Source organism: Castor canadensis, chromosome 5 (genome assembly GCF_047511655.1).
Source record: "Castor canadensis chromosome 5, mCasCan1.hap1v2, whole genome shotgun sequence".
In the NCBI taxonomy this organism is placed as follows: domain Eukaryota; kingdom Metazoa; phylum Chordata; class Mammalia; order Rodentia; family Castoridae; genus Castor; species Castor canadensis.
In genome coordinates, this window is record NC_133390.1 from 171669916 (window position 1) to 171695143 (window position 25228).

Below are 25228 nucleotides of genomic sequence, written 5' to 3' on the forward strand. Positions count from 1 at the left end.
TCTTAGTAAGAGGGTCAGGAGTTTGAACAAAGGCAGAGTGGTACCTGTTTAGCACAACTGTTCCCATGGTAAGGTGAAAACTAACAATTCACTTAGAAGAACAAGTGACAGGGCACTGAGACCGTGCTTGCAAATTGCTGCCAATGTATGTCTGCATCCTGCATCACCCAGACCCCTACACACACACACGCATGACCTGCTCTCTTAAAACACAGAACCAGAATAATTTCTGACAGGCGCCCAGAGAGAAAGCATTCTTTATGCAAATGGAAGACTGTGAGTTTCCTGGGTGACTGTGGCTCCCATGCTCACTGAAAAAGAAGTGTATGCGGTACCAAAAGGCTCAAGAGAAAATGGATACACAGAAATTTCATGTGTAATAAAGCAATTATTTACATTAAGCACAGTACAGCAATTTATTTAGATGCTTAAAATGAATACAAAGGGAAATAAGCTCACAAAATCATACATACTACAAGTGTGTCATATATTAGATGGTATAAATGAAACACCAGGGTGGTGTTCAACTAAACATAAAACTAAATATCCAAAACGCAGCACTCAACTGTGCCTGCTGCTTCAACACAACACACTTTTATACAGATCTAAAAGGTGTCAAAATTAGTAGCTGCAAAGTCAATTGTTGCATGTGATTTTAGCTTAAAAGATTTCAGAGACATCTGAAATACCAGTTTTGCTTCTGACAGCTGTAATGTCAAGGATACTCAGAACAAGAAAAATTCTATAATACAAGAGAGTCCAGATATATATCTTACGTGGCTGGCCTCTGTTGTAAGATTGTACAAGGTTATGTGCAAAAACTAAGCCTGTCCAAAGGTCCGTACTAGCGCAGGTTCAAGCTTCTGCTAGGTAAGCTAGGTATAGCGTTTATTACACAGCAAGGGCAACACTAAAAAAGAAACAAATCTATGATGGGCACACAGTAACAGTATCATAAGCATCACTTGAATAGGTCTAAAAGACTGTACAAAATATACATTTCAACTATTCAGAATGAATACGTGAAAAAAAGGTTGATTTTCCCCGAGTCTACTGTACACATTAGACTGGTTGCTTGTAATGTTGGCCCTAGACTGCTGCCACTGAATCAGGGAACGCTTCTCATGGAATCCAATCAAATGTTTTACAGTGGGAACGAGAAGCTGAAAGGCAGATAAAATAAACCTCTGCTTATCCCTGTGTGCGTCTGTGAGCCGCCAGCTTACTGGCTTCCCACATTTACTGTCCGCCAGAGAAGGGTCTGAAGCAAGTTTAGCCAATCTCATGTCAGACTTAGAAATAACCAGTGGGACTGTAGCAGCCATGTCCCCACAGCCTGCTAACCAGTCCCCACGGGCAGTACCAGTCAGTTGCAAGCCAGCTTTGCAGTCAGACTGGAAGGAAAAGAGTTCCGGGCTGCAACATGTCCCCGGGGCTGCAGTCAGGCACTCAAGCCTGCTGGCTGCTCAGTTTAACTCCAGCTAAGCTGCCATGCATCGGCTCAGCTACCCCATCAGTCATACTGTCAAACTGCTCCCCATCCTCACTGTCAATTGTGCTGTTCTGCCATTCGATCTGGGGGTTGGACAAGCGCTCAGCATTCTCAGATGCATTCTTCCACTGTGACTGGTCCTTGGACCAAAACCCTTCAACTTTTCCATAGGAACTATTCTTCCATTTCAACTGCTCTCTGTCACCTTGCACAGTAGCCTTTTTTTTGGCAGCTGGCTTACTGCTCCTTGCATCTTCACTCTGGGAAGACTCATCAGACCAGGTTCCTGGTTTCATTTCACATGTGTTATCCTCAAAGTCCGACACTTGGTGGGAACCGGGCCCACTCTCAGGTGGTGAAGCGCCATCTTTCCATTCAACAACATCATCTTGGTCAACCTCACTGTCAGAGGCATCATGCATTAATTTGGCAGGTTCCTCAGTCAAATGAACAGTTTCATATTTTGAACCATCATCCTCTTTTTGGTCTAGCTTCTCCTCAGATTCTAAAGCATCCTCGGGAATTACCTTCGGAACATGTTCCTCTGGGTTATCATTAGAGATTTTAGGCTCAACTTCAAAAACAGGGTCAAAAGGGCTACGGCTTCCATTGGATTCTTCTTCCAAATGTTCAAAGCTATCTGAGGAACTGTCGTCTTCCTTCCCAAGGTTAAGCTTTTTGTCAACGGTCTTACTAGCATTGACTCTGGAATCCTTCTCATCATGATTTTCAAATAGCCACTCAGCATCAAAATCCATCTCGTGCTTGACTTTATTCAATTCTTTCATGTTAAAACCCAGCAACACACCAGGTTTGTACTTCTCACAGTCACGAACACATTTCTTCCTTTTGTTACTAAAATGGGAAGCAATGTCACTCTTCCACAACCATAAACTGGCCGCCAGCTTCTCAATTTCTCTCCTGGTGGGGTAGGGCTGTTTGTTGAAATACTTTGTTAGAAAGCTTTTCCTGGCTTCATAGGAATCATCCTCATGACCCTTGGGGTCCAAAGCTAAAACAACAGGCTCTTCAGGCTTCTCCTCGAAGAAGCTGGGAGAATCGCTATCATCATCTAACTTCCGCTTTTTCAGCAAGGGAAAGTCCATTTGCTCATAGGTACGCTTCACCGGTGCCACGCCTGGAGACTGATTGAGCCGAGAAGGTGCATTCGTCTTGTCCTGGCCGTTCTGGGTCTTTCCCACTCCCCTGCAGTGGACTAGATGCAGAGTGATGGTGGAGGCAGTCATGTTGCTGGTGTACACACCCAGGCAGTGGATGCATTTGTAGGTGAGCTTTTTCTCAACTGGGTGAACTGTCTGAATAACTTGGTGCCTCTCTCGTAAGTGATGTGCAAGTGCATCAGATATGGGTCCTTTTAAGATTGAAAAGCAAAGAGGGCAAAGGGTTTTCCCAACATCTTTTTTATAGGGCACTGCAGCTTGAGGTGAACTTTTAACAGGGATGTCTGCCTTCTCTTGAACTTTTGGCTGTGGCTTTGGAGGAACTGGAGGATTATTCTGGGCATGGTAAGCAACAGATTCAGCTGGAGCATCCCGTAGGTTGTACGTGGTTACCAAGAGGTGGATGTTAGTGTGACTGCCCTGCTGCAATGTCAAATCAAAACTCAGAGTAGAATCCGTTTTAGGTCCCATCTCTTCGTCAATGTGAACCATTCGCATGTGTGCAGCCATCTTTTCCACGTCGTTGAAAGTTGAACGGCAATATGGGCAGGACAGACCATGAATTAACATGTGGTTAAGCAAGGTGTCTGTGGGCAGGTAGCGGTTACAGTACAAGCATTTGCTAGTGAAGTTGTGTATCTTCATAATGTAGTTAGCTACTGCTGGGACTTTCTCAGCTTTATGTTCTTTCTCGAAGTGCACACTATAGACATTTTCAGGGAAAAGCTCATTACAGATTGTACATATTTTCCACTTTTGGGTTGCAGAAGTGTTGGGTGGGGGAGGGCCCGTGGCAGCTGCTGGAGGTTTGGAAGTGGACTGACTTAATACTCTGGACGCCTGTGACTGGGAGAGGGACGGAGACTTTAACTGGCCAGCTGAGAGGGAAGAGGCATTAGGAGCCTGAAGGGAGTATCTGGCTGGTGCCTGGGACCTCTGCTCTGCCCCAAGCCCATAGGACCTCCCATTTCCACTCGGAAGTAACTGCTTCACAGACTGAGACTGCTGAGGGATGGAAACGGGAGCATTGCCACCAAGGCCCAGTCTCATTGACTGAGCAACGCCATAGCCTTGGCCCACAGATTTGACTCCATAGTTGTTTTGCTGCAGGTGAACATTGGACATCATGTTGACTCCCGTGGAATTTAAGTTAGGCTTTGGTATTGACAGTCGATTCACCATCTGCTGTGATGGTAAAGACCGGACATTTCCAGAAGCAAGAGAACCGATTCTTGGTGGGAGTCCCATGCCCTTCTTCTCTTGAGGTTTGGGAGCAATCAACATCAAAGGTTTGGATCGGGGAACCACCACATTTGTGTGCCCAATCATGGCAGTGACTTGATAGCCTATGCGCTCATGGTCTTCAATGACATGCTGTACCAAAGCTTCATAGGACTTTGGCATGAAAAGGCATCGCTTGCAGTGAATACTGCACTCTTCCCGGGCACTTGCGCCCAAGGGAACTGCACCATTGAGGGACTTTTCTCCTGCCTTCGCTATGTAAGGTGCTGCCACGTGCTGAAAATGTTCCCTGTAAATGTGCTTCCTAACGATTTCATACAGAGGGTCTCGGTAAGTGCACTTCTTACAGTAATACACAGCTTGCTCTACACTGTCAGCCTGCTTAGGTTTAAGGCCATCATTTTTGTTTTTATCTTTGAAAGTGCTGAGGCTGCTACTTGGTGCGCTGGCATTTGGAGCATGAAATATTTTAATGTGTGTTTCCAAAGTCTTTTTATCTGCATTGAAGGTACAGTAGGGACAATTAAGGAGAATCCTATTTTCAAAGTCTTCACTATGGACGTTCCGGAAATGACTTTTGTAGGCAGAGAAGAATTTGGAGGAAAATGGACAAGCACTGCAACAAAAAGGTTTTGTCCGATAGTCCTAAAGAAAACACAGAAACTAGAATCAGAGCACCTCCTCAGGTAGGCAGTAACAGCTTCTAGATTTCTCCCCAAGATATCCTCAGAATGCTATTTCTAGGACAGAAACTGTAATGCAGAGTTCAGTATATTTTTATTCTCTTAAGAGTTTATGAAAGAGAAACTCCTATGAAAAGGATATTTTAAAGCTAGCCTTTTTATTCATGCCCCCATTGTAAATAAAAAATGTAACATTAAGTTTTTCCTCAATCTTCAGAAAGGACCAGTCATATTTGCTGCTAGTAAATGGCTTTGACATAACATTTCTGTTAGAAATAATAATAGACCATATGAAATCATTCTCACTTTGTGAATCAGGAAGCTAGTAAAGGCTTGGGCTTTATGAATGAGTAAATTCAGGGCCCAGATTGTATTAATGCAATTAGATAATTGTAAGAGATAAAGATTTCTCAGGCACCAGTGGCTCATGCCTGTGATCCCATCTACTCAAGGGGCAGAGATCAGGTGGATCACGGTTTGAGGCCAGCCCCAGCAAATGGCTCAAGAGACCCTATCTTGAAAATAACCAACACAAAATCGGGGCTGGAGGAGTGGCTCAAGTGATAGAATGTCTGCCTAGCAGGTATGAGGTCCTAAGTTCAAATCCTGGTACCCCCCTCACCGCCCCCCCAAACATATATATACATATATATATACACACCCTTCCCATCAGGAAAAAATTTTCATAGAAGGCAGCAAACCTCAAACATTTTTTTCTCTAATACAAACTGTAGTACAGTATTCAGATTTCATGACTAGTTAAAAAACTGATTGGAAAAATCAGTTTTCTTCTACATCGCTGCTGTTTCTTCCCAGGCAAGAACAGCTTCAAAAGGGTTAATGAAGTGACTGATGGCTACTTGACTCAGACTGTGAAGGGCTATGGTGTTTAAAGACCAGTAATACATTGTTGGTATCAAAGGGCAACTTTCAGAATTATGACCAACACTTGAGCAGTTGGTTACCTGAATGAAGACAGGTGAACGTAAGTTAAGGGAGCGATTACCTTTTCTCCCTAGAAACCTGCTTGTTTCACATACTGATTTGAACCAAAATGAGATACTCTGCTTTTCCTTCTCTAGTATGAGGCTATGAGGCTTTCTAATTCTTAAAACTGACTTATGATGTGTCCCACTGGAAAGCTTTCATACTCTGAAGATCACTGGCTAATGTCTTTTTCTAGGGTATTAATAGGAAAGAACTCTCAAATTTCTGAAGTAGAGTTCAAAAGCACAAAGTCTCTGCTAAGTATGTCAGAATTAGAATAGACAACACCTCCCTTATGGAAAAGGAAACAATTTTTTTGGGGGGGGGGTACTGGGATTTGAACTCAGGGTCAAATGCTTGCTAGGCAGGTGCTCTACCACTTCAAGTCACTCTGCCAGCTGCTCTGGTTATTTTGGAGATAGGGTCTCATGAACTATTTGCCATGGCTTCCAACCATGATCCTCCTGATCTCTGCCTTCCAAGTAGCTAGGATTATAGGCATGAGCCACCAGAGTCCAACAGGTACACAATTCTATCTTCATTACATCTTCGTCTATCCATACTCGCTGGCACTACTGACGAATATTATTTTTAATGCAAATTTGTAAAAAGTTCTGTCACTGCCATCCTATAGTCACCCATCCCATCCTTCCATAGAGGCTGGGTATCATCAACATAGAGAAGAAATTGAGTTTGGCTTTTCTTTCCCCAGGAAACACAAGAATGGCAATGCAGACACAGGAAAGTGATAGGCAACAGGAAAAACAAAATGTTGGAGGGAACTATTTAGAAACGGAAGAACCAAAGCACTTGTAGAGGAATATTCATATAAAGGAAGGCCTCACAACTTTTAAGGAACAAAATTCTCTTTTGTTCCTACACATGAAACTTCAGTCTAATGACAAAAGCTACAAGTTCTCCTTGGTTTTGTCGTCTTAGGAAGATGAGACATGCAACTGCGCATCTTCCATGTTAGGACACAACTCATTGACACCACATCACTGCACAAACTGAGAGCTGGAAATGGGGTACACCAAGGATGCTGTCACTTACCTGATTTTTTGTAAGCGAAGGGTCCCACAGTCCTACATCCTCCCATGTAGTGTTTTTCAAATAAAAGTCGTTAGGTTCAAACTGTTTAAAGTCCTAGAAAACAGTGAAAGAAGTTTATAAAAACATAGTGGGATCCACTCTAGCCTGACTTTACATAGAAATTCTACCTCTAACTAGGGGTGGGGGGAGGCATAGGAAAAGCAACTCCAACAAGAACTAAAGTAGGGTATTAAGTCTCTTAGGAAGTACAGAAAGGCAGATGGCCACATTTTCAATGAAAGTGCTGGGAGTTCCCATTAGGGGAAAACATCCAGTCATACAGTAATCCCAGCAGAGCACTGTAATTCACCAGTTACAGTAGGAGAATGGAAAAGCAAAGTTCACTAATTGCTCTGCAGGTGTGATATTCTGGTTGTCAAAAAAAGGGGGGGGTGGGGAGGGAGAAGAAGCAGGTGATTGGCTCAGGAAGGAAACTCAAAAGATTTTTAAACTCAAAAAAGAGAATTTTACTTTCAAAGAAAGTAGCAATATGATGTTAAATTCATGCTCTTATGTAAAAATTTAACTGCACCCCCAAGATAAAAAATCTTAAGAATAAAATTCTCCTGCTTCTAAATGGTTCACAGTTCTGGGTAGAAAATCAAGTACATGCAGATTCCAGAATATGTAATGGGTGTAATAAAGGGAGAAACAAATCAAATTCAGGACATTTGCATTATTCACTTCTGTGACGATGATGCCCCAGAGTGCACAGGGGCTGATGGACTGCCTTAGCTGGGCAGATTTACCTAAACCTGAGGGGTTGGAGAGGAGCTGCTTTCATACTGGGTGCAACACAATTAGGGAAGTCCACTTTTGAGAAACTTCAGTGTCTGCCATTTACCCCTGGAGTGTTATTAGTGGGACTCAGGAAAAGAAAACCTGTTTCAACTTTCAATCCCATTCAAACATGTTCTGAGCACTTATGTGCTAAGCCTGTGCTAGTGGGGGCACATGGTAGAACAAGGGAACTACGGCTCCTGGCCAGCATGAACTGAAAGGTTAGGGGAAACAGCTTTAAACATTTCAATTGGAGGCTCTGACCAACGAACCATAAGATCTGGAGCAACGAGACCTGGAAAAGGAGGAGACTGCTGCACTGGCTATCCCATGGGGCTGTGTAGAGCTCACAGAATAAAAAGGCTAGGAAAACAGTCTGTAAAGGCCAAACTGTTACACAAGGGGAAGATAATCATCTGACGATTCAAAAAGGGCAGACAAATGCTCAAATCCTAAGGACAGAAATGACGAGCACCCAACAACCATGCCCCAACAGTTAGAAAGTCAACACAACACTCAGGCCTACCAGGATGAGAACAGGCCCTGGAGTCCCACCATCCCTTCCTCAACTGTGTGCTGGAACTTCTGCTTTCCTCATTCTTCATTTGTAATTTGGAGATAAGAATTCCTATACTTCCCACTTGGGGTTGTTTTAAGGACTGAATCTATAGATACTCTGAAAGCACCTAATACAATGTCTGACTTCTGTAAGCCCTCCATAATAGCTGACTTTGCTTCAGGATGCAAAGATGAAAGAGCCCATTTTGGGGAGAAGGCATCAAGTTACACTAACTGAGAAAGCTCTGGCCAGTTAGTGCTGTAGTTAAAATTCAGAATCACACCTAACAATTAACCATCCTGACCCCTGACACAAAGTAACGGATCAGAAGCTGAGTCATATTAAAATTAAAAAATGGCATGCTACTTACTTCTATATGTTCTTTACAGTATTCCAACCCAATGTCACTAAGTATTTTTTTCACAGTTTTCCGGGCTTTTCTTAAACTGCCAAGATTGTTGACAGGAAGTTGGAACATAGTTTCTATTGGAAAAAAAAATTTAAGTCAAAGTCAAAACACACACAACTTGTAGTATTTACTAATCCCAACTGGTGACAGGATCCCAAATCCTGGCTCCTTCTGACAAAAAAGATGAGGAGATATCCTTATCTAGTGTATTTTGAGTACTTAAAGCAGGCAGACAAAAATAAGTGCTCTCTGATCTTTTCTTTTTTTTAACAGAACATTTAAAAAAATACTACTGACTGACTTATGGGGTCTAATCTAACACAATTCTGGTTAGGCTTTAAAAACCATTATAGCAACCAACATGAAACTGAGAATTAGGGAAACGATACCAACCAATTAATTATTTTTAAATCAAGTGTGAGTGCTTTTCTCCTTGTGATGTTAAACCTCTGAATAGAAAAAAATGTTCAGCATCTCAGCATGACTACCACACAATTGTGAGTGCCAGGAAAAGAGGTTTGTATTGACTGGGAAATGTCCTGCTCACTGCTGTGGATTCTTAAAGAAACAGTGTCTTTGACAGCTTCTGTCCATTCCTCAAACTAAAGACACTAATGGCTGCGTGACTCACTCCTCAGCTGGCAACACACCTGGACAAAGGCACTCACATAGATCATGGAATGAATGCTGAGAGGGGGAAGGCTGGGCTCTTGCCATCAGAGCACGTGGTGAATGCTACAGGCTTTAAGGGATCTTTTTGAAAAATGAAAAGCCCTTACATATAAAGGGACTCAAAAAATTGCTTAACTGTCCTAAAACACTGAGTCAGAAATTTCAATCCACTTTAAAAACAAAGGTTTTTGTTTAATAATTTGAGTGACTGAGAATACCCTGTAAGGCTTCCAAAGTGAGCACATATGCTTCCATAAAGTATGGTAAGAATGTCATCAATTTCATAATCCAAATCCAAAATAATTTTGCAGAATAAAGACCAAACTAGCAAAAACAAATGCCAAAGCATCAGGAATCAAAATTTAATATGCAAATCTGGTCTTCGAATTAATAAAGGCTATTATTCTTAATATCACTACTGTTTGTAAACTGTAGGTCAACTAATCCAAATGTAATAAAATATGTTGCTGAATTTATTATTTTAACCCAAAAAACAATGTTAACTATGAAAAATGGGAAAGGAGGGCAGAAAGATGAAATCTATCAAAACAAATGAGAACGTAAGAAATTCTGAACCTAGATGTGTTACCACAATTTACAAGTCTCAAGATACCTTACAACAAGTACCAAAGTTTAATTAGGCTCCAACCAAAGAGAAAAGCATTCATTAAAAACCATTTCTCAACACAGCTGAAGATGTGGCTCAAGCAGTAGAGTGCTTGCTTAGCAAGCACAAGGACCTGAGTTCAAACTCCAAAACAGGTAACTAGCAAAAAAAACCCCCACAAAATCTATGAAATAAAGCTGGGGATAAATAAAGCTGACTTAACGGTACAGCACTTGCCTAGCATGTGCAAAGTTCTATGTATGAGCTTCTGCACTTCATAAAACAAAATTGTAAAAATAGAGGGAAAAACCCCACTTTTCAGCAGTATCAATATCATCCTCCTGCTAACTATGAAGCAGTAAAAATAGTGTCTCCTACCCTCTCTGACATGCCAGTGCAAGAATATACGCAAAGACTCCCTTCCTACTGTATACCCAGCCACGAAGCTTCCCTTCCCAGAAGGACACACTATTTCTTGAGCTTATAACAAGGCAAACAATTCCTTAAAATAACATCTCCACTGAACTCTACCAACCAATGTCAGAAAAAGTATTCAAGGGCTCTATACATTTTCCAGTTGACTGCTTAACATTAAACAACATGTACCGTGCCTAGTGGTACATGACTGTAATACCAGCACCTGGGAGGCTGAGCAGCAGAAGGTTATCAGGAGTTCCAGGGAAATCTGGCTACATAGTAAGACCCTCTCAAAACAAAACAGTAATTGGCTCCAGGTCTCACTGTCATCATCCATTTGATTCTTGTGTAAAAACTGTTATAGGAATTACTCCAAGCCTCAAAAACCCCCTTAGAATTAGAAATCTAGACAAGGTGTTCATACTTAAATGACTTAAGGAGTGAAAACAATGAAAAACTGCCTTTGTCCGAGGTTGAGAGCTCTTTCCTTTTGAAAGCACCAAAAACTACAAATATTTACAATCATGACTTTTAGGGGGAAGACACCTTACAATAATGCCAGAAAACTGTCCTCCCTCTTTCCCAGATTTGCCTGGTGAGAGCTCATCCCTCTCTTCAGACGTCTTGATTATCACACTGGCTGTTTCTGAAAGTGCAGCTTCATCATTCCAATACCAAGGAGAGCTCCTTTCAAGAAACCTTCAACCTTTCTGTGCTCATGGCATTGAAAGAGTGAAAATAGCAAACTGAATGGCACCGTGTCCTTTATTCATCAATCATTTTTAGGGTACACTGTGCCAGCCACGTGGTACCGGGAATAAGACAACACTTTCTCCCCTTCAACAGTGCATCACACTTCTGGAGGTTGGGGCCCAATAGGCCCGTAGGAACAGAGTTCAGACATATGCTTGCCTGTCCAGACTCCTTTTGGAACCACCCCTGCCACAACTGATGTGCTGTCAGCTAGGAAGCTTCTTCTGCATGGAGGAGTGCATGACTCAGGGTGACCAATAAGAGTATTTCATCTCTGTAGACACTGATCAGTCCAGACCTGGACATGTAGTGCAAAAATGGCTAACAGGCATGATGAAAAGGAAAAGAGGAGACCTGTCACAATATGAAGAAAGCAAAGGGAGGGATATATATGCCTGAAAGACAGCACTCCCCTTACTGCCTCCATGCCCAGACCTTTCAGATCCACAAGCAAATGCATTACCATTTCTGCTTCAGCTTTGTTGCAACTAAAAGTCTTGGCAGACCTACTGCCAACACTGTGCAGGGGGACATAGAAGAGAAGTGAACAGTTGAGAGAGAAATGGGTATTTTATCAAAAATACTACTTGTGAAATGGGTCTAGAAGAATAGGAATTTCTCAAAAGATGTAGCTATTCTAAAAAGTGCTTTGACTTCAGTTTCACTCATCACTCCCATATGGAGCTGGGGACTGTGGCTCACTCTATAATCCCAGCTACTCGGGAGGCAGAGATCAGGAAGATAGTGGTTCAAAGCCAGCCAGGGTCAATAGTTCATAAGACCCTATCTTGAAAAAACCCATCACAAAAAAGGGCTGGTGGAGTGGCTAAGTGGTAGAGTGCTTGCCCAGCAAGCTCACAACCCAGAGTTCCATCCCTAGTACTGCCAAAAGAAGACAAAATTCAAAGCTAGTTCTTTTTTTCATAAAGGACATTAACATTGAGCTTTCCTCCAATTCTTTTAGAATTCAGAAACTGTTTGACTCTTTCCAGACAGTTTTTTGTAATGGGTTTTTTGAGATAGGGTCTCAGGAACTATTTGCCCAGGCTGGCTTCCTCCTGAGCTCTGTCTCCTGAGTAACTGGAGACAAGAGTACCCGGCTTAAATTCATTTTTGAATGAATTAATCACACGCTCCTTCCTGTCATTCTTTGCAAATTACACCCATACCTATGGAGGAGGGCCCAAACATCAGTTTTACCAAGTTTGGCTAAACTCCTAATCGTGCGTTTTCTTAGAAAGCCAGAGTCAAACCCTGGACTGAAAATTTGAGATCAACTGGGGACATGGCTCAAGCAGTAGTACACCAGGCCCTGAGTTCAAACCCCAGAAAATCTGAGATTAACCTAGACCCTAAGACTACAGACGAATTTAAGCCATAAAAAAAATAACAAAAGCACATGCTTCTTTACTCCAAGTACTAAGAGAGCAAATAAAGTCAGAAAGTCAGGCTCATATCTACAGGTCAAATTTATACAGGGAAAGATGACAATGCATCAGTAACTGTGAGCAGAGTGCATTAACTGACAAACCTAACTATAATCACTTATGAATCCACCACCCTGCTAAAAGCCCTGGACCTTGTCAGAAGCTGTACTCAGGTTCTTCTGGGTCAGGAAGATGGAGGAGAACTCAAGGGATGACAGTGCCAGTTTAGCAGCTCAAGATAAAGCTTGCAGGACCAACACCAAAAGTCAAGGAGGCTTTTCTATGGTAGTCTCTCCGCAAAGTCACCAGGTCAGATGGCACCATTTGGTCATACTTTTAAAAGCAGAAATGTATTTACTAGTATGCCATCAGAAAGTAAAAACAAGACAAAACAAAATGAAAAAAAAAAAAAAGTTACCAAAAAACCAAAAAACAAAAAACAAAACCCCAGGCTCAGTTGGTATAATACAGTGTTTGCCTACCTTCCACAAGACCCTGGGTTTGATCTCTAGCACCTCAAAAGACAAAACAAAACCAGTAAGCCATGCAAAACCACCAAAACCCCAACTGTAGGCCTTGGGGAAAAAAAAAAAAAAAATCAAGCCAGAGGGAAAAAAAGCTCCCAAATCAAACTTGTCCAGTTAACATTTTAAGCTATTCCATAGATCTAGCACATCTTGTTTGCTATATAATCTTCCTATTTTAATATGTACTCTTACTTTGTGTGTCAGTAAACACCACAATAATTATGATATCAAGTCCAACTTTCCATCAACTGCAGGTATAACTGCTAGCTTTCTAATACTCTATTTGAGAACCAAAACCTGAACAAACACATACCAGAGTGACAACTAATGTATCAGTTACACCAGGGAATGCAAATCTGTAATTTTCACAAGAAAAACATCTTTAATACTGCACTGGGAATTACACAGGACGGTCATTTCTTTCTGGTAACACCTCAACAATAGCTGCTAGTCTAAACCAATGGTTCTCAAGTAGTTTTTGAATTCTTTTTAAAAAAATTTTTAAAGCAGTGAAACCCTTGTTTCCAAAGGGAGCTTAGGTGAAATGTAAGACATAAAAAGTAGAGCTGGTCATACTGAAAGGGAGAAGGAAAAGTTCCCTGCTCCCAAGTATCTCTTTCAAATAGTTACTAGCCAAAACTAAGCCCATGGTGCAAATTTATGCCCCAAAGCACGAATTTTTATGACTAAAGCAGAATTCCAATAGCTTACCAAAAATCTCTAAATAAGATTAGTTTGATCCATGTATGAAGTTACAGGCAGTATACAGTAAGCCTAAAAGATCAGAACATATATACTGTGATACTGTCATGTTAACATTTCTACATTAATGCCATTTAAAAAAAACAAAAACCAAAAAAACTGTGGGGGATCAAATGCTGGAAATGATGCTATTACTATAAGAAAAATGGCAGCTATATTTTCTAAGTAGAAAATTAGAAACTTACTGAAGTTACTACAACATAAACAATTTTTTAATAACCCAAATTAATACGTAAGAATTAAGATTCCTGACACTAAAAAGCATTCCAATTAATGCTGACGCTAGTATTTATATAAAGATATTGTATAACACCCCACTGGGTTGGAGAGTCAGATTTTGCAGTTTCTTTAAATCAATGGATGTGAAGATAATGAAGCTATGCTGGCAACTCTAATGAGAGGCTAAATCTAAGCGTCTCATGCTGGGCACCAATGGCTCACGCTTGTAATCCTAGCTACTTGGGAGGCTGAGATAAGAAGACTGAGGTTCGAGGCAACCTGGGCAAATGGTTTGGGTGAGACTCCATCTCCAAAATAACCAGAGCAAAATAGACTGGAGGTGTGGCTCAAGCAGTAGGCATCTGCTTTGCAAATGCAAATTCCCTGAGTTCAGACCCCAGTCCCACAAAAAAAAGTCTCATAAACACACTCAAAGCATCAGTTACTTTACTGCCATTTTTTTTTTCTCCCCAGATTTTGTGATGTAACATTTAGGAGCTGTTAAGAACTATTTAGGCAGAAATAAAACATCATTTCCGTTATCTACAGTCTCTTCTTTCCTTCCTATCTTTGCAATAGCATATTTAATACTTGTTTATATTAATCATAGCCAAAGAATGATCATACTAAAAACTTTGTAACTCACAAGCCTTTATCTTTCCTGACTCTTCTAGTGTCTGCATCTGAAGTGAATACAGACACTTTCTTTGCTTTAAGGGTGTCACTAGCTTCTACACTTAAATTAAACCAGATGCAAAAAGGTTCGTATACCTGTGTTTTTACAGATGAACCTTACAAAGCCTTGCTGGAACAACCCTGCAGTAAGTAACCCTACAGAGAGCCCACATTCAGGCTGGAAGCACTCACTCAACTTTTTTCTCTACAACACACTTATGTAGAAGCACCTCATCTTTCCCTCTTCTGTAAGTGCAGACAAAAGTCCTTTGGCATGTCAGAAGCTCCCCACAGAAAGAAACTCTTATGTTAACCTCCTTTTCCTCTCCTCCTAAATGCAACTATCACAGAATGGGCCATTCTGACTATTCAGGGGCAGAATGGTCTGGACTACAGAAATGCACAGCAGGACAGAGGTAAAAAATAAAGTTCAGTCCCCTTTCCTTGAGCTTGCTGGAAAATGTACAGAACGAGGCATAAAAAGGGGAGCAAAAGGAGGCTTTTGGAAAGTTGGCAGGACTAGAGATGCTACTTTGCAAATGATGACACACTTATACTGAAAGCTAAATCTGAATAATGAACAATTATATTGCTTAGGATAATTACATTGAAACACTTGATAAAGATAAGCAGCAGCATAAAATCTTATAAAATTCTATTTTTTATTTTCTATTTTTTCCCCCCCAATACTGGGGTTTGAACTCAGGGCCTACACCGTGAGCCATTCCACCAGTCCTTTTTTTGTGAAGGGTTTTTTTGAGATAGGGTCTCGTAAACTATTTTCCCGGCTGGCTTTGAACCTTGATCCTCCTGATCTCTGCCTCCTGAGAAGCTAGTATTACAGGTGTGAGCCACTGGCACCTGGCATATTTTCTTCTGTTCTTAATTACTAACTGCACTGGAGTTTTACTATGCTCCCATTTTGGCAATAAAAGGTTCTCAATTAATTTACTAAAGCACTGTATAAAACTGCCTACACACAAATCCATTTTCTTCACATTAGCCATATCAATTATTCAATTTCTTAAATTGCATTTTCGTAACTGTTGGGTAGGGAGACTAAATTTATGCAGGGCAAAATGATAATATTTATCTAAACATAGCATCCTGCACAAAAATGTTTGAAGGAATATTTTTTGTTGATAAGCAACAAGTCCCTTCTACAAACACCCTGCTGGGAGACCGCCTGAACACTTCCAGTGAGTGGACACAAAATACCAGCCACAGACCATTGTATATGAGACAGCTCTGTTCACAAGTTTACTTCTTACCATGTTCTGTAACCTGCCCGTGGTTCTCAGTTCAGTTATAGAAGTTTAACACCCTAATCACGTGACAGACAATACTCATGAAATGTTTGTATTGGGTGGAACCACTTCACGCATGATTACAATCAGCTAAAAAAGGAAAAAAATCTGACAAAACACCAAAAAAACCAAACAAACAAACAAAAAACTCAAAACAAACAACAGCAACAAAAAATCCAGCCCCATCTTTCATTGTCTTCTCAATTGCAGGAGCACAAACATTCTCTAAGATAAAAACAGATGTCCAGTATAAGCCTGAGGGAAGACTCATTTCCTACATGGCGGAAGTAACTGCAATCTGACAGGAGAAAGCAGCATTTTCAATCACTGTAGGAACTCAAAGGTCGCCTAATCTAAGTTTTCTCGTTTTGCAGATCAGCAGCTGAAGTGAAGCAATGGCTTGCCCGGGAGGGAGCTGGATCTCAAGGCCACACTCCAGGTCCAGATGCAGCACTCCTTCCATTGCCCGTGCACATGAAGCTCTCATCTGACACTCATTATGAAGACACAGCCGCATGTTACGTACATCCATCTGAAAGTGCCAGAACTTCAATACCCAAGGTTGAAATGGCCTTAAACGGAAAAGCTCAGCCAAACCAGTACAAGTGGTGATACAGAGATTAAGAATCTGGACACATCTAAGGTCAGCCAGATGATCCCATCACATCTAGAAAAGAACGGAAACAGGAACTCAGCTCTGAGGACACTGCCTTAAAGCACTCTACCATCACTGTGGATGCCAACAGCGGCTGCTGGACAGTCACACTGGAGGGCTTCTTCATTTCTTGACTGTTAATACTATGCATGTTTTTCTCAAAGTTGTTTGGGAAAAGCAGAAACTCTCATACCGTTTTCCTGTCTCTGGGAGGGGGTGCTAGTCTGCTCTCAACTACCTCTAGGCTCTTTATCCCAAATAAAGTTCTTTCTGTCTCAAATGAACTGGGAAATGAGAACACACTTCCAAAAACTTTGTGAGTGTTTTCAGCAGTAGTATTAAAAATACCCCAAAGTACACTGGCTCCTGTGGTAGCGTGCCTGCCTAGCAAGCGTGAAGCCCTGAGTTCAAATCCCAGTACCACCATCTAATAAAATACCCCAAAGTAAAACCAAATATCCATCAGCGAGGAATGGATGAAATAAAATGCCGTGTGTAAATATAGTGGAGAATGACTGGGTCAAAAGGAATCAAGTACTGTTATGTCCAGCACCGATGAATGCAGAAAACATGTTAAGTGAATGAAGCCAGTCACAAATCATCACATATCGTATGACTCTGGTTGTAAGAAATGCACAGAATAGGCAAATCTACAGACAGAGAGGAGGCTAAGGTAGCCTAGGGCTAAGGAAGGTATGAGAGGGAGGTAGGAGGAGACTGCTAGTGGGGACTAGGTTTCTTCCTAGGGTAATAAAGATGTTCTAAAGTCAATTGCCATGGCAGCCGCACAACTCTGAATACTCTTAAAACCGCTGCACTGTACACCTTAAATGGGTGATTATATGGCATATGAACATAGCTCAGTAAAACCGTTAACAAAATAAACAGAAAAGCAAAACAGATTACGCAAAGAACAGAACCTGTATAATTTCACCCAAAGGTGAAAACAACTGCTAATACAGGGGATATTTATCCTTCCAGGCTTTTATGCACACAGAATTTGTTTTCCTTCTTTTAATTTATTATTGTTTGCTGAAGACTAAACCCAGGGCTGTGCACATGATGGGTATACTGCTCTACCACTGAGTTACCCAATCTGTTTTTTCTTTTTTAAAAAGAAATCGAATCTAGCCAGATGCTGGTGGTTTACACCTGTAATCCTAGCTACTTGGGAGGCAGAGATCAGGAGGATCACAGTTTGAAGCCAGCCCAGGCAACAAAAGCAAGACCGTATCTCAAAAGTATTCAACACAAAAAAAAAAGCTGGTAGAGCACCTGCCTAGCAAGTGCGAGGCCCTGAGTTCAAACCCCAGTACCACCAAAAAAAAAAAAAAAAAAAAGAAGAAATGGAACCTACTTAATTTTGTACTTCCTCATGCAAGAACACCAATGTAACCTGAAAACGTAAATCAATTTTTATCTTACGGACTGTGCTTTTCAATAAGCTAGATACTATCCACAAAAGACTATTAAAAATTTTAAATGTGCTTGATCTTAGTCTTAACTGACATGCTTTTAAGCATAACACATATTCTGGGTTCCAAGACTTAAAAAAAAAAAAAAGACATTATGTTTAAAAAAATTTTTGATGATGAAGTAACAATACTTTGAATATATTGGGTTAAATGAAAATTATTAAATCAACTTTCCTTTCTTTTTGGCTATATAATGTGTAGGCAGGCACTTTTACCATGTGAGCCACTCCACCAGTACTTCTTCTAACTTTGTAAAATGTGCCTACTGGAAACACAGATAAATTCTGAAGACATCATGGTAAATGAAATAAGCCAGTCACAAAAGGACAAATAAATACAGCATGATTCTACTGAGGTACTGAGTGTAGTCCAGTTCAGAGATGAAAGGTAGAATGGTGACTGCCTGGGCCTAGGAAAAAGAGGAAGGGGAGTTGTAGTTTAATGTCTCAGCAGACTAATTTTCTTGATCTCAACTGATGGACTAAACAGAACCCCTAAAATATGCAACAGGACAGGTGGGCACCTCACCACTCATGACAAAGAAGTCCATTTAAGGACACTACTTAGTTTTCCCCTGCTATATCTTTAACATCTATATCAGAGGCTGGTACAAAGTAAGCACTCAGTAAGTACAGACCGAAGAATAAGTCCCTATCCACTAAGGCCTGGCAGACACTATGCTGATAAGTTTCTGCAGTAGAGGAGTAGTCAGATGCATCCCAGACATCTTTAGGAGCATTCACGCTCTGCTGAGAAGGTGAAGTAGCTGCTGAGGAGGGTCTGCTTGGGCTGAGCATGTGCATGGCATGGCTGCAAAAACCTGGCACAGTGCCAGAGGCAGGAAAGTAAGTTCTAGGAACTATTGCTTGGAGTTAGAATGGCTGCTTTGTCAAGCTTCTAAGTAATAATGAATGACGAGTTTAGAAAAAAAGCTTGAGAACAGGCTAAGGGGGGCCTTGAATGTAAAGTTAGAGTCAGCTGCCAGGTCTGCTTAAGCAACTGAGGAGATGCTGCAGGTACTGAAGTAAAGAAGTGAGATATGCCCTGTACTCAAGAGAAAGAGATCAGGAGAACAGCAGCTGGGGCTAGCCTGGGCAGAAAGTTAGTAAGATCCTAACTTGACAAGTAAGCTGGGCATGATGGTGCATACATGGATAATCCAGGCTATGCAGGAAGCAAAGGCCAGGAGTACCAAAGTCCAGACTCAACCCCAGGCTAAAACTCAAGACACTACCTGAAAAATAACTAAAGTAAAAAGGGTGGGGGTGTGGCTCAAGTGGCAGAGTGTGTGCCTGACAAGTGTGAGGCACTGAATTCAAACCCCCTGTAACAGACACAGGCAGACACACACACCCACACACACACACACACACACACGCAGACATGCACACACAGAGAAAGGTCTGTGAAACCACTGCCTTACATTTGAGGTACTAAGATAGAGGTCACAACAAAAGGGAAAAAGAAAACTATTCCAAGAGTGAAGCTTATTAGCCTAAGTCAAAATTTGTATTTTCTGATAAAAGTTTTCATGGACAAAAATTTACCTGATGTATGAGTCCCATATAAAAAATTTTTACCTCATAGGTCAGACTTCTGTTAGAGGTAAGGTAATGTTGAAAAACAAAAAGAACATGGTGAGAGCAGAAACCGAGAAACTACCCTCGAGCTGGACACATCTGTGTCTAAATCCTTGCTTTGTCATTTGCTAGCTAAGAATGTCACTTAACCTCTAGATCTTTTCCTTATGGAATGTTCCTACGTGAGAGGATTAAATGAGAAGGTGAGAAAGTTAAAGCGGTCACAATAATGTCCTTAGATCAGGTTCTGGAGTGATCACTCCAGAACTCACACCAATGTACAACCTTGTAAAAAGCTTGGACTTCTATTACTCCTGAGAATCAGATATAGTTGCCACAACATCTGTTCCTGTGTACCTTAGAATGCACATTTGTCCTTATACATACATACAGTAGTGGTTTTTTGCAGTACTTTAACATCCAGACTAGCAATTCAAATTAGAGTTGGCATATTAAAAGCTCAGTGGCACTTCAAATGCTTACGCAGTAGAACACCTGTACCTACCTCAAACAAACTGAGGTGACTTACAATCATTTGGAAACATACACAATCTAGATTATGCAAATTTATTTAAAAAAAAAAAAAAACTACGTGGGTCACTCCTTTTTCTATTTGTTCATTTGAGAGAGGATTTCACTATGTATGTAGTTCATTCTGGCTTGGAGCTCACAATCCTCCTGCCTCAGCCTCCTGAATGCTAGAGTTAGACACCTAATCATGTCACTGCTTTCTAAAGAAGTCTTTCAGACTAACAGACTAGTGCCTTCAACTAGACACTGCTATTATGTTGCTGCTTATCCTGCCACTTTGTTTAGTTAGAATTCAGACAAGAATCCTAGCTATAACCATCAGAATTTCTAGCACACCAATGCTACCTATGGTTTTCAGGCTGCCCTCCTGGGGAAGTACAAGTGTATATAAAACCAAGCACAGTGGTACACAACTTTATTTCCAGCACTCAGGAGGTGGAGGCAGGCCAGCCTGGGCTACACAGCAAGACCTTATCCTTGTAACTGCCCCCCTTCCCAAAAAGGGATGTGTATACAGATGCAGATGGTGATGCCCAAGGGACAAGATGAAAGCTGAGCAAACAGAGATCTGACCCTGTAACACCCTTTATCAATTTAAGAGTTCACATAAAATTTTATTTGAAAGGGGAGATGTCTCACTGCTTACAATAACAAACAAACAAAAAAAAAGACAATGGGTAACATACTTATCTAGACTTAAGGAGTGTGAGATGGGGAGCACACCCCAATTCACCTCACTTTAAATAGGTATCTTGCTGCGTTCCATAGGCTTAGAGCCACTTGCTGTCAGTGTAAGAGGACAACCTGGGTAGGAGAAATATGAAAAAGGGAAATAATTCAAAAGTGGGCCTAAGAGGACAAGCAAATATATCCACTTACAATCACTACTGAGCATGCCACATCTCTGCAAGTAAATGGCATAAATTGTTCTGATTGCTGATAAATCTTTCATGCTTTATCAAAACCGCTCAGAAATAACATTTCCACAGTAATGAGAAATGTACTTTTCTCACCATTCTTGAATAACAATTATTTATCTAAACCATGTTCTCAAGTTTTTCTAGGTCATCTCCCAGGGTCAAGGCTTAATCAAAGATGGCCTTTCAAAAAGCATTCTTTTTTATCAGGTTTTGCCATTTGATGGCTCAATCCTCATGTTCCCCAGAAGTTTTTCTTGTAGTTTTTAAGTGTAACTGATCTTGGGTCACTTTTTTTTTTTTTTTTGGTGGTACTGAAGTTTGAACTCAGGGCCTCACATTTGATATACAGGTGCTCTATACCACTTGAGTCATGCCCCAGGCTAAGAACTGATCTTGAACCAAGATTCTGAGCACTCATTGCATTAGGACACTCTAGGTCTCAGCTCATCTCTTTCACAAGATAAAGGACTGTCGACTTAAATTTACAATTTTAATAAGTTATGTCATATTTCACCAGAGAGAAGTTTCTTCAGATATGCCAAGTTTCAACATAAACCACTTAAGAGGTTTTCAATTAAGTGACCAGCTTCCACAAGAAAAGGAGAGCATGACAGACTTTCAAGGGGAGCGCAGGTTCACAATCTTATACAGACCATGGAGATTTCAGAAAGAGAACAACAAAAAGCCAGCAATTACCTAAGCAAAAATAACTGCTCAGTAGAGAGAAGGAACAAGACTCCCCTAAACCAAAACAAGAAAAAAGAAAAAGCAAGGTTTCTTTTTAGAATACTTCTCAGCCTTATGGCCAAGATCAGGCATAGACCATATCCAGTTAACTTCAAACCAGACATATAAACGCTTCAAATAAACGCTACCTGCAACATTCACACTCTACTGTTCCTGCTGGGGTTGTGACCGGCTCCTTTTAACTGTAGAGCCCATTTGGGATCCTTGGGTGTAAGCTGGCTGCATAAGCACAAAACATCACTATGAAATTATGAAGCATTCATTGGATTCCTCATTAGCCAAACAGCTCACAGGAGCACTATAAGGGCCTGTGTTCCAAGCACAAGCCTGGGAACTAGCCCAGACATATTCTGTGATCACTTCATTACTGCATGCAGCAGTGCCTTGATTTCCCTACTTATCAAACAAGGACAAGACTGGGAGGATGGAGAACAGTTTGCAAAGTACTTGGAAAGTCACTAATTATTATTTCATAATACCTTAAAAGCCAGCAATGGGGCCTGTACCTTTAACAGCTCGTTCTTAAGAAAGGCATCAACCCAATCACATGAGAAATGACACAGAAACAAATCCACAACTAAGTGAGTTAATTACAAATGTATACCCTTACTAGAGAAAAGCAGCAAGATGTGTAGAGACCTAACATTCTGCTCTCCTTTCCCCAAAACGTTCCTTTCTGGAACACTGCTGAGGTTCCAGGATTTCTCTAGCAGCTACTTGGAACTAAGGTGGAGATCAATAATCTCAAAGAACTAAAGGCAGAAGACACCAAGTGAGTTCGTACAGCAAGATGGGGAAGTGTAGAATTTTGCATTTTGCACAGAAAAGAATAAAAATGTGCACCTCAATCAAATTTGTCACGTAACAAGTCTGGCTCATATTTTATCTGTGACATCCTCTGTGTCTACATGCTGCACTTCTCACAAGATCAAGCTGATATAAAATTAAAATTTGAGAATCCAGGGTAAGTGAGAAAAGCGAGCCTTTTCCTTCCACTGAGGCAGGACAGATTCTCAATAAACTGCCAGATAGCAAAGGTAGGTCTTGACTACAGGCAGGGGTAAGGAGTACTAAAACACTAAGAAACTACAAGAACACCATCCTTCCCTCTAAGTAACACGACAGGCAAATAACAGAAAACGGTCAGTGGCCACAGAGACTGGGCAAAACAAGGACAGCTTATCTTGTAAGGTGTCTCAACGAGCAAGTGGAAAGTGCCAACTTATAAACAAGAAATAGCTTTCACATTCAAATATTAATTTAGTTAGTGTGTGTTTTTGGCTTATACATACACTTTCAAACTAAGTTTCCAAACTAAGAACGTACAAAGTATAACTGACACTGATGAACATAAATGCAGCATTACCTCCAGGGGTAATACTGTAAATTAAGAAACTACAGGAGGAAAAACTTTGTGATGCTATGTGATGTTAACAATATGTCAAGCTCTTTTATCTAACTGTAATTAAATTATTCACATAATTTCTCCTGACGTACATGCCTTTCAGGCAAGTCAATGAAAGTTAAACTCTCGCTGAAGAATTTTACCTCTGTCAGACCTAACAGGCTTTATGACATTCTTTTAAAGTCCTTCGGATGTCCAGGTTGAACAAGTACCTTATTGCACAACAGTCACGGGCAACTTAGTGAAAATCACAAATTAGCTTCTAGTGGTAAAAAGTGAAAATTTTTTCTTTCATATCATTTAAAAAAATGTTTATTTTCACTAAGATTTAAACAGATTTTAAAAACTCAGTAAAGTTTAATTCTGGCATTTTCCCTTATATTTAAATGTATTATTCCCAACCTCCATTTCTAATACTTAGAACTGTTTTGTTACATACTTGATTCTCAAGAGAAAAAGTACACTTAAATTTTGAACTTTTTCCTTATCTCTTCCTTTCTGTAAACACTAGCCCCTACTTTCTTAGAAATTGCAATTTTTACAACTGAATTTGCAGATTGCTAGTATATACCATTTAAATAATCAACCAGCATTTTACTGAATTATTTTTAATAAGATGTTTCCAAAATCTGTTACAAGGAAGGGAAAAATTTCACACGCAGTATACCTAATATACCCATGCTTTCAGTGATCAAATACATATCATAAGCCTACTGGTTGGTTACTTGCAAATGGCAGCGAAACTAGATCTGTTCAACAGTTCAAGTTTTATTTTAATATAGAGAGCATCAGAACCTTTCCCTGCACTCTGGTTTAAGGAAAAAGAAATTTAAGTAAAGCAAATTCATCATGAGTTCTTGGGCTCTCCTGTCTTGAGGTCAGTCAAGTTCTGCAACCCAGTTGCTTGTATTTTCTATATAGGGTTTTTAAGAGCCAAAATAAAAAATTTGGTTAGTTTTAATACATAGTAGCCTCCAAATATAGCCTTAGGAAATCTTTCAACAGAGGTCAAGATAAAAAAGGAATCTTGACTTAAAATTCAATTAAACAGAGTACCCATCTTCTCCACTGCAGCCAATTACGGTTTCTACTGTACTTGAATGAATTCTTAGGTATACAGGATAAATGCCAGCCTTACCCCCCCACCTTTCCCCTTTGTGTCAAAACCAAGAAACCACTGAAACTTAGAATACATGCTCTCTAGGAGCCCCCAAGTTTTCCTGTAATGGGAAAATGGCTATTACCACTAGGGACATCAGTTAACACCGTTATCTTATTTATAAATTGCTAAACCAAACAAAAACATCTTCGCAAACTTCAAACATACTTAAGTTATCTTGAAATTACTCAGAGATTAGGTAATTGTATATCAATCAACAGAAATTCTACCTGTTGGACATGCTAGACAGTACTTTAAAATTACAAATAATACCATTTATATTAAATATTGGTTCTGTAGTTATTTAAAAATTCCAGCGCCAAGCTGCCTCCTTATCACTCACCAAAATGTGACCAGGTAGCCAATGAAATAGTCACTTTAAGGACCAACTGGTTAACTATGTATCAAATACATCCCATACTGGACAGATCTATGCAAGATACTTGTAACAGCCTCTTAAAGTATCTGTTAAGTATCAACCACCACTTTCAATCTTTAATAGCAAGAGCAAGTACATAGATATTCTCATCAGCTCTTTTTTGAATGGTGCTGGGGGGATCAAACCCAGGGCCAGGGATGCTAGTCAAGCTCTCTACCACTGTAGCTCCTCTCATCAGATTTTTAAGGCTTTTAGGAGTTTAGCAACTCTTGAGATTGGTCATCAAAACAACAGTAATTGAATACTAAAGCTTTAAGCACAAGAGTGCAGAATGCAAATGATTCCAAAACTATCAGCTTAAAATTAATTTCTCTTAAACAAGCCTTAAGTCTTTTTTTTTTTTTTTTTTTTTTTTAAATGTTCTGAAGTGTTCAGAACCCACTCTGCAACCAGCTCGCTCTAACTGGTTCCTCGAGGAATGTGGCTAGGCTGAAATTTTGGAAGTGTTGGCTTTGGTGGTGACCATGGAGGAAGAAGTCTCTGCCTTCCCTGTTGCTGCAGTTCCCACCCTCCAAAATGAATATAC

At 40.5% G+C, this 25228-nt stretch overlaps 1 protein-coding gene across 6 annotated transcripts in view; it reads right to left on the reverse strand.

The window, feature by feature from the left end:
• Positions 1 to 402: 402 nt before the first annotated feature.
• The window catches only part of Adnp (activity dependent neuroprotector homeobox), a 32435-nt gene continuing 7609 nt past the window's right edge, over positions 403 to 25228 (reverse strand). For 3 of the 6 annotated variants that reach the window (XM_020175149.2, XM_020175148.2, XM_020175144.2), the window contains exons 2-4: positions 8387 to 8499; positions 6639 to 6731; positions 403 to 4560 (exon numbers count right to left, since the gene is read on the reverse strand). In XM_020175149.2, coding sequence (XP_020030738.1) covers positions 1450 to 4560; positions 6639 to 6731; positions 8387 to 8494 — 3312 coding nt within the window. In that variant the 5' untranslated portion in view covers positions 8495 to 8499 and the 3' untranslated portion in view covers positions 403 to 1449. Of the gene's footprint in view, positions 4561 to 6638; positions 6732 to 8386; positions 8500 to 15755; positions 16459 to 20718; positions 25197 to 25228 lie in introns of those variants that run through there. The other 3 variants (XM_074074981.1, XM_020175145.2, XM_020175143.2) reach the window with 3 other exon arrangements.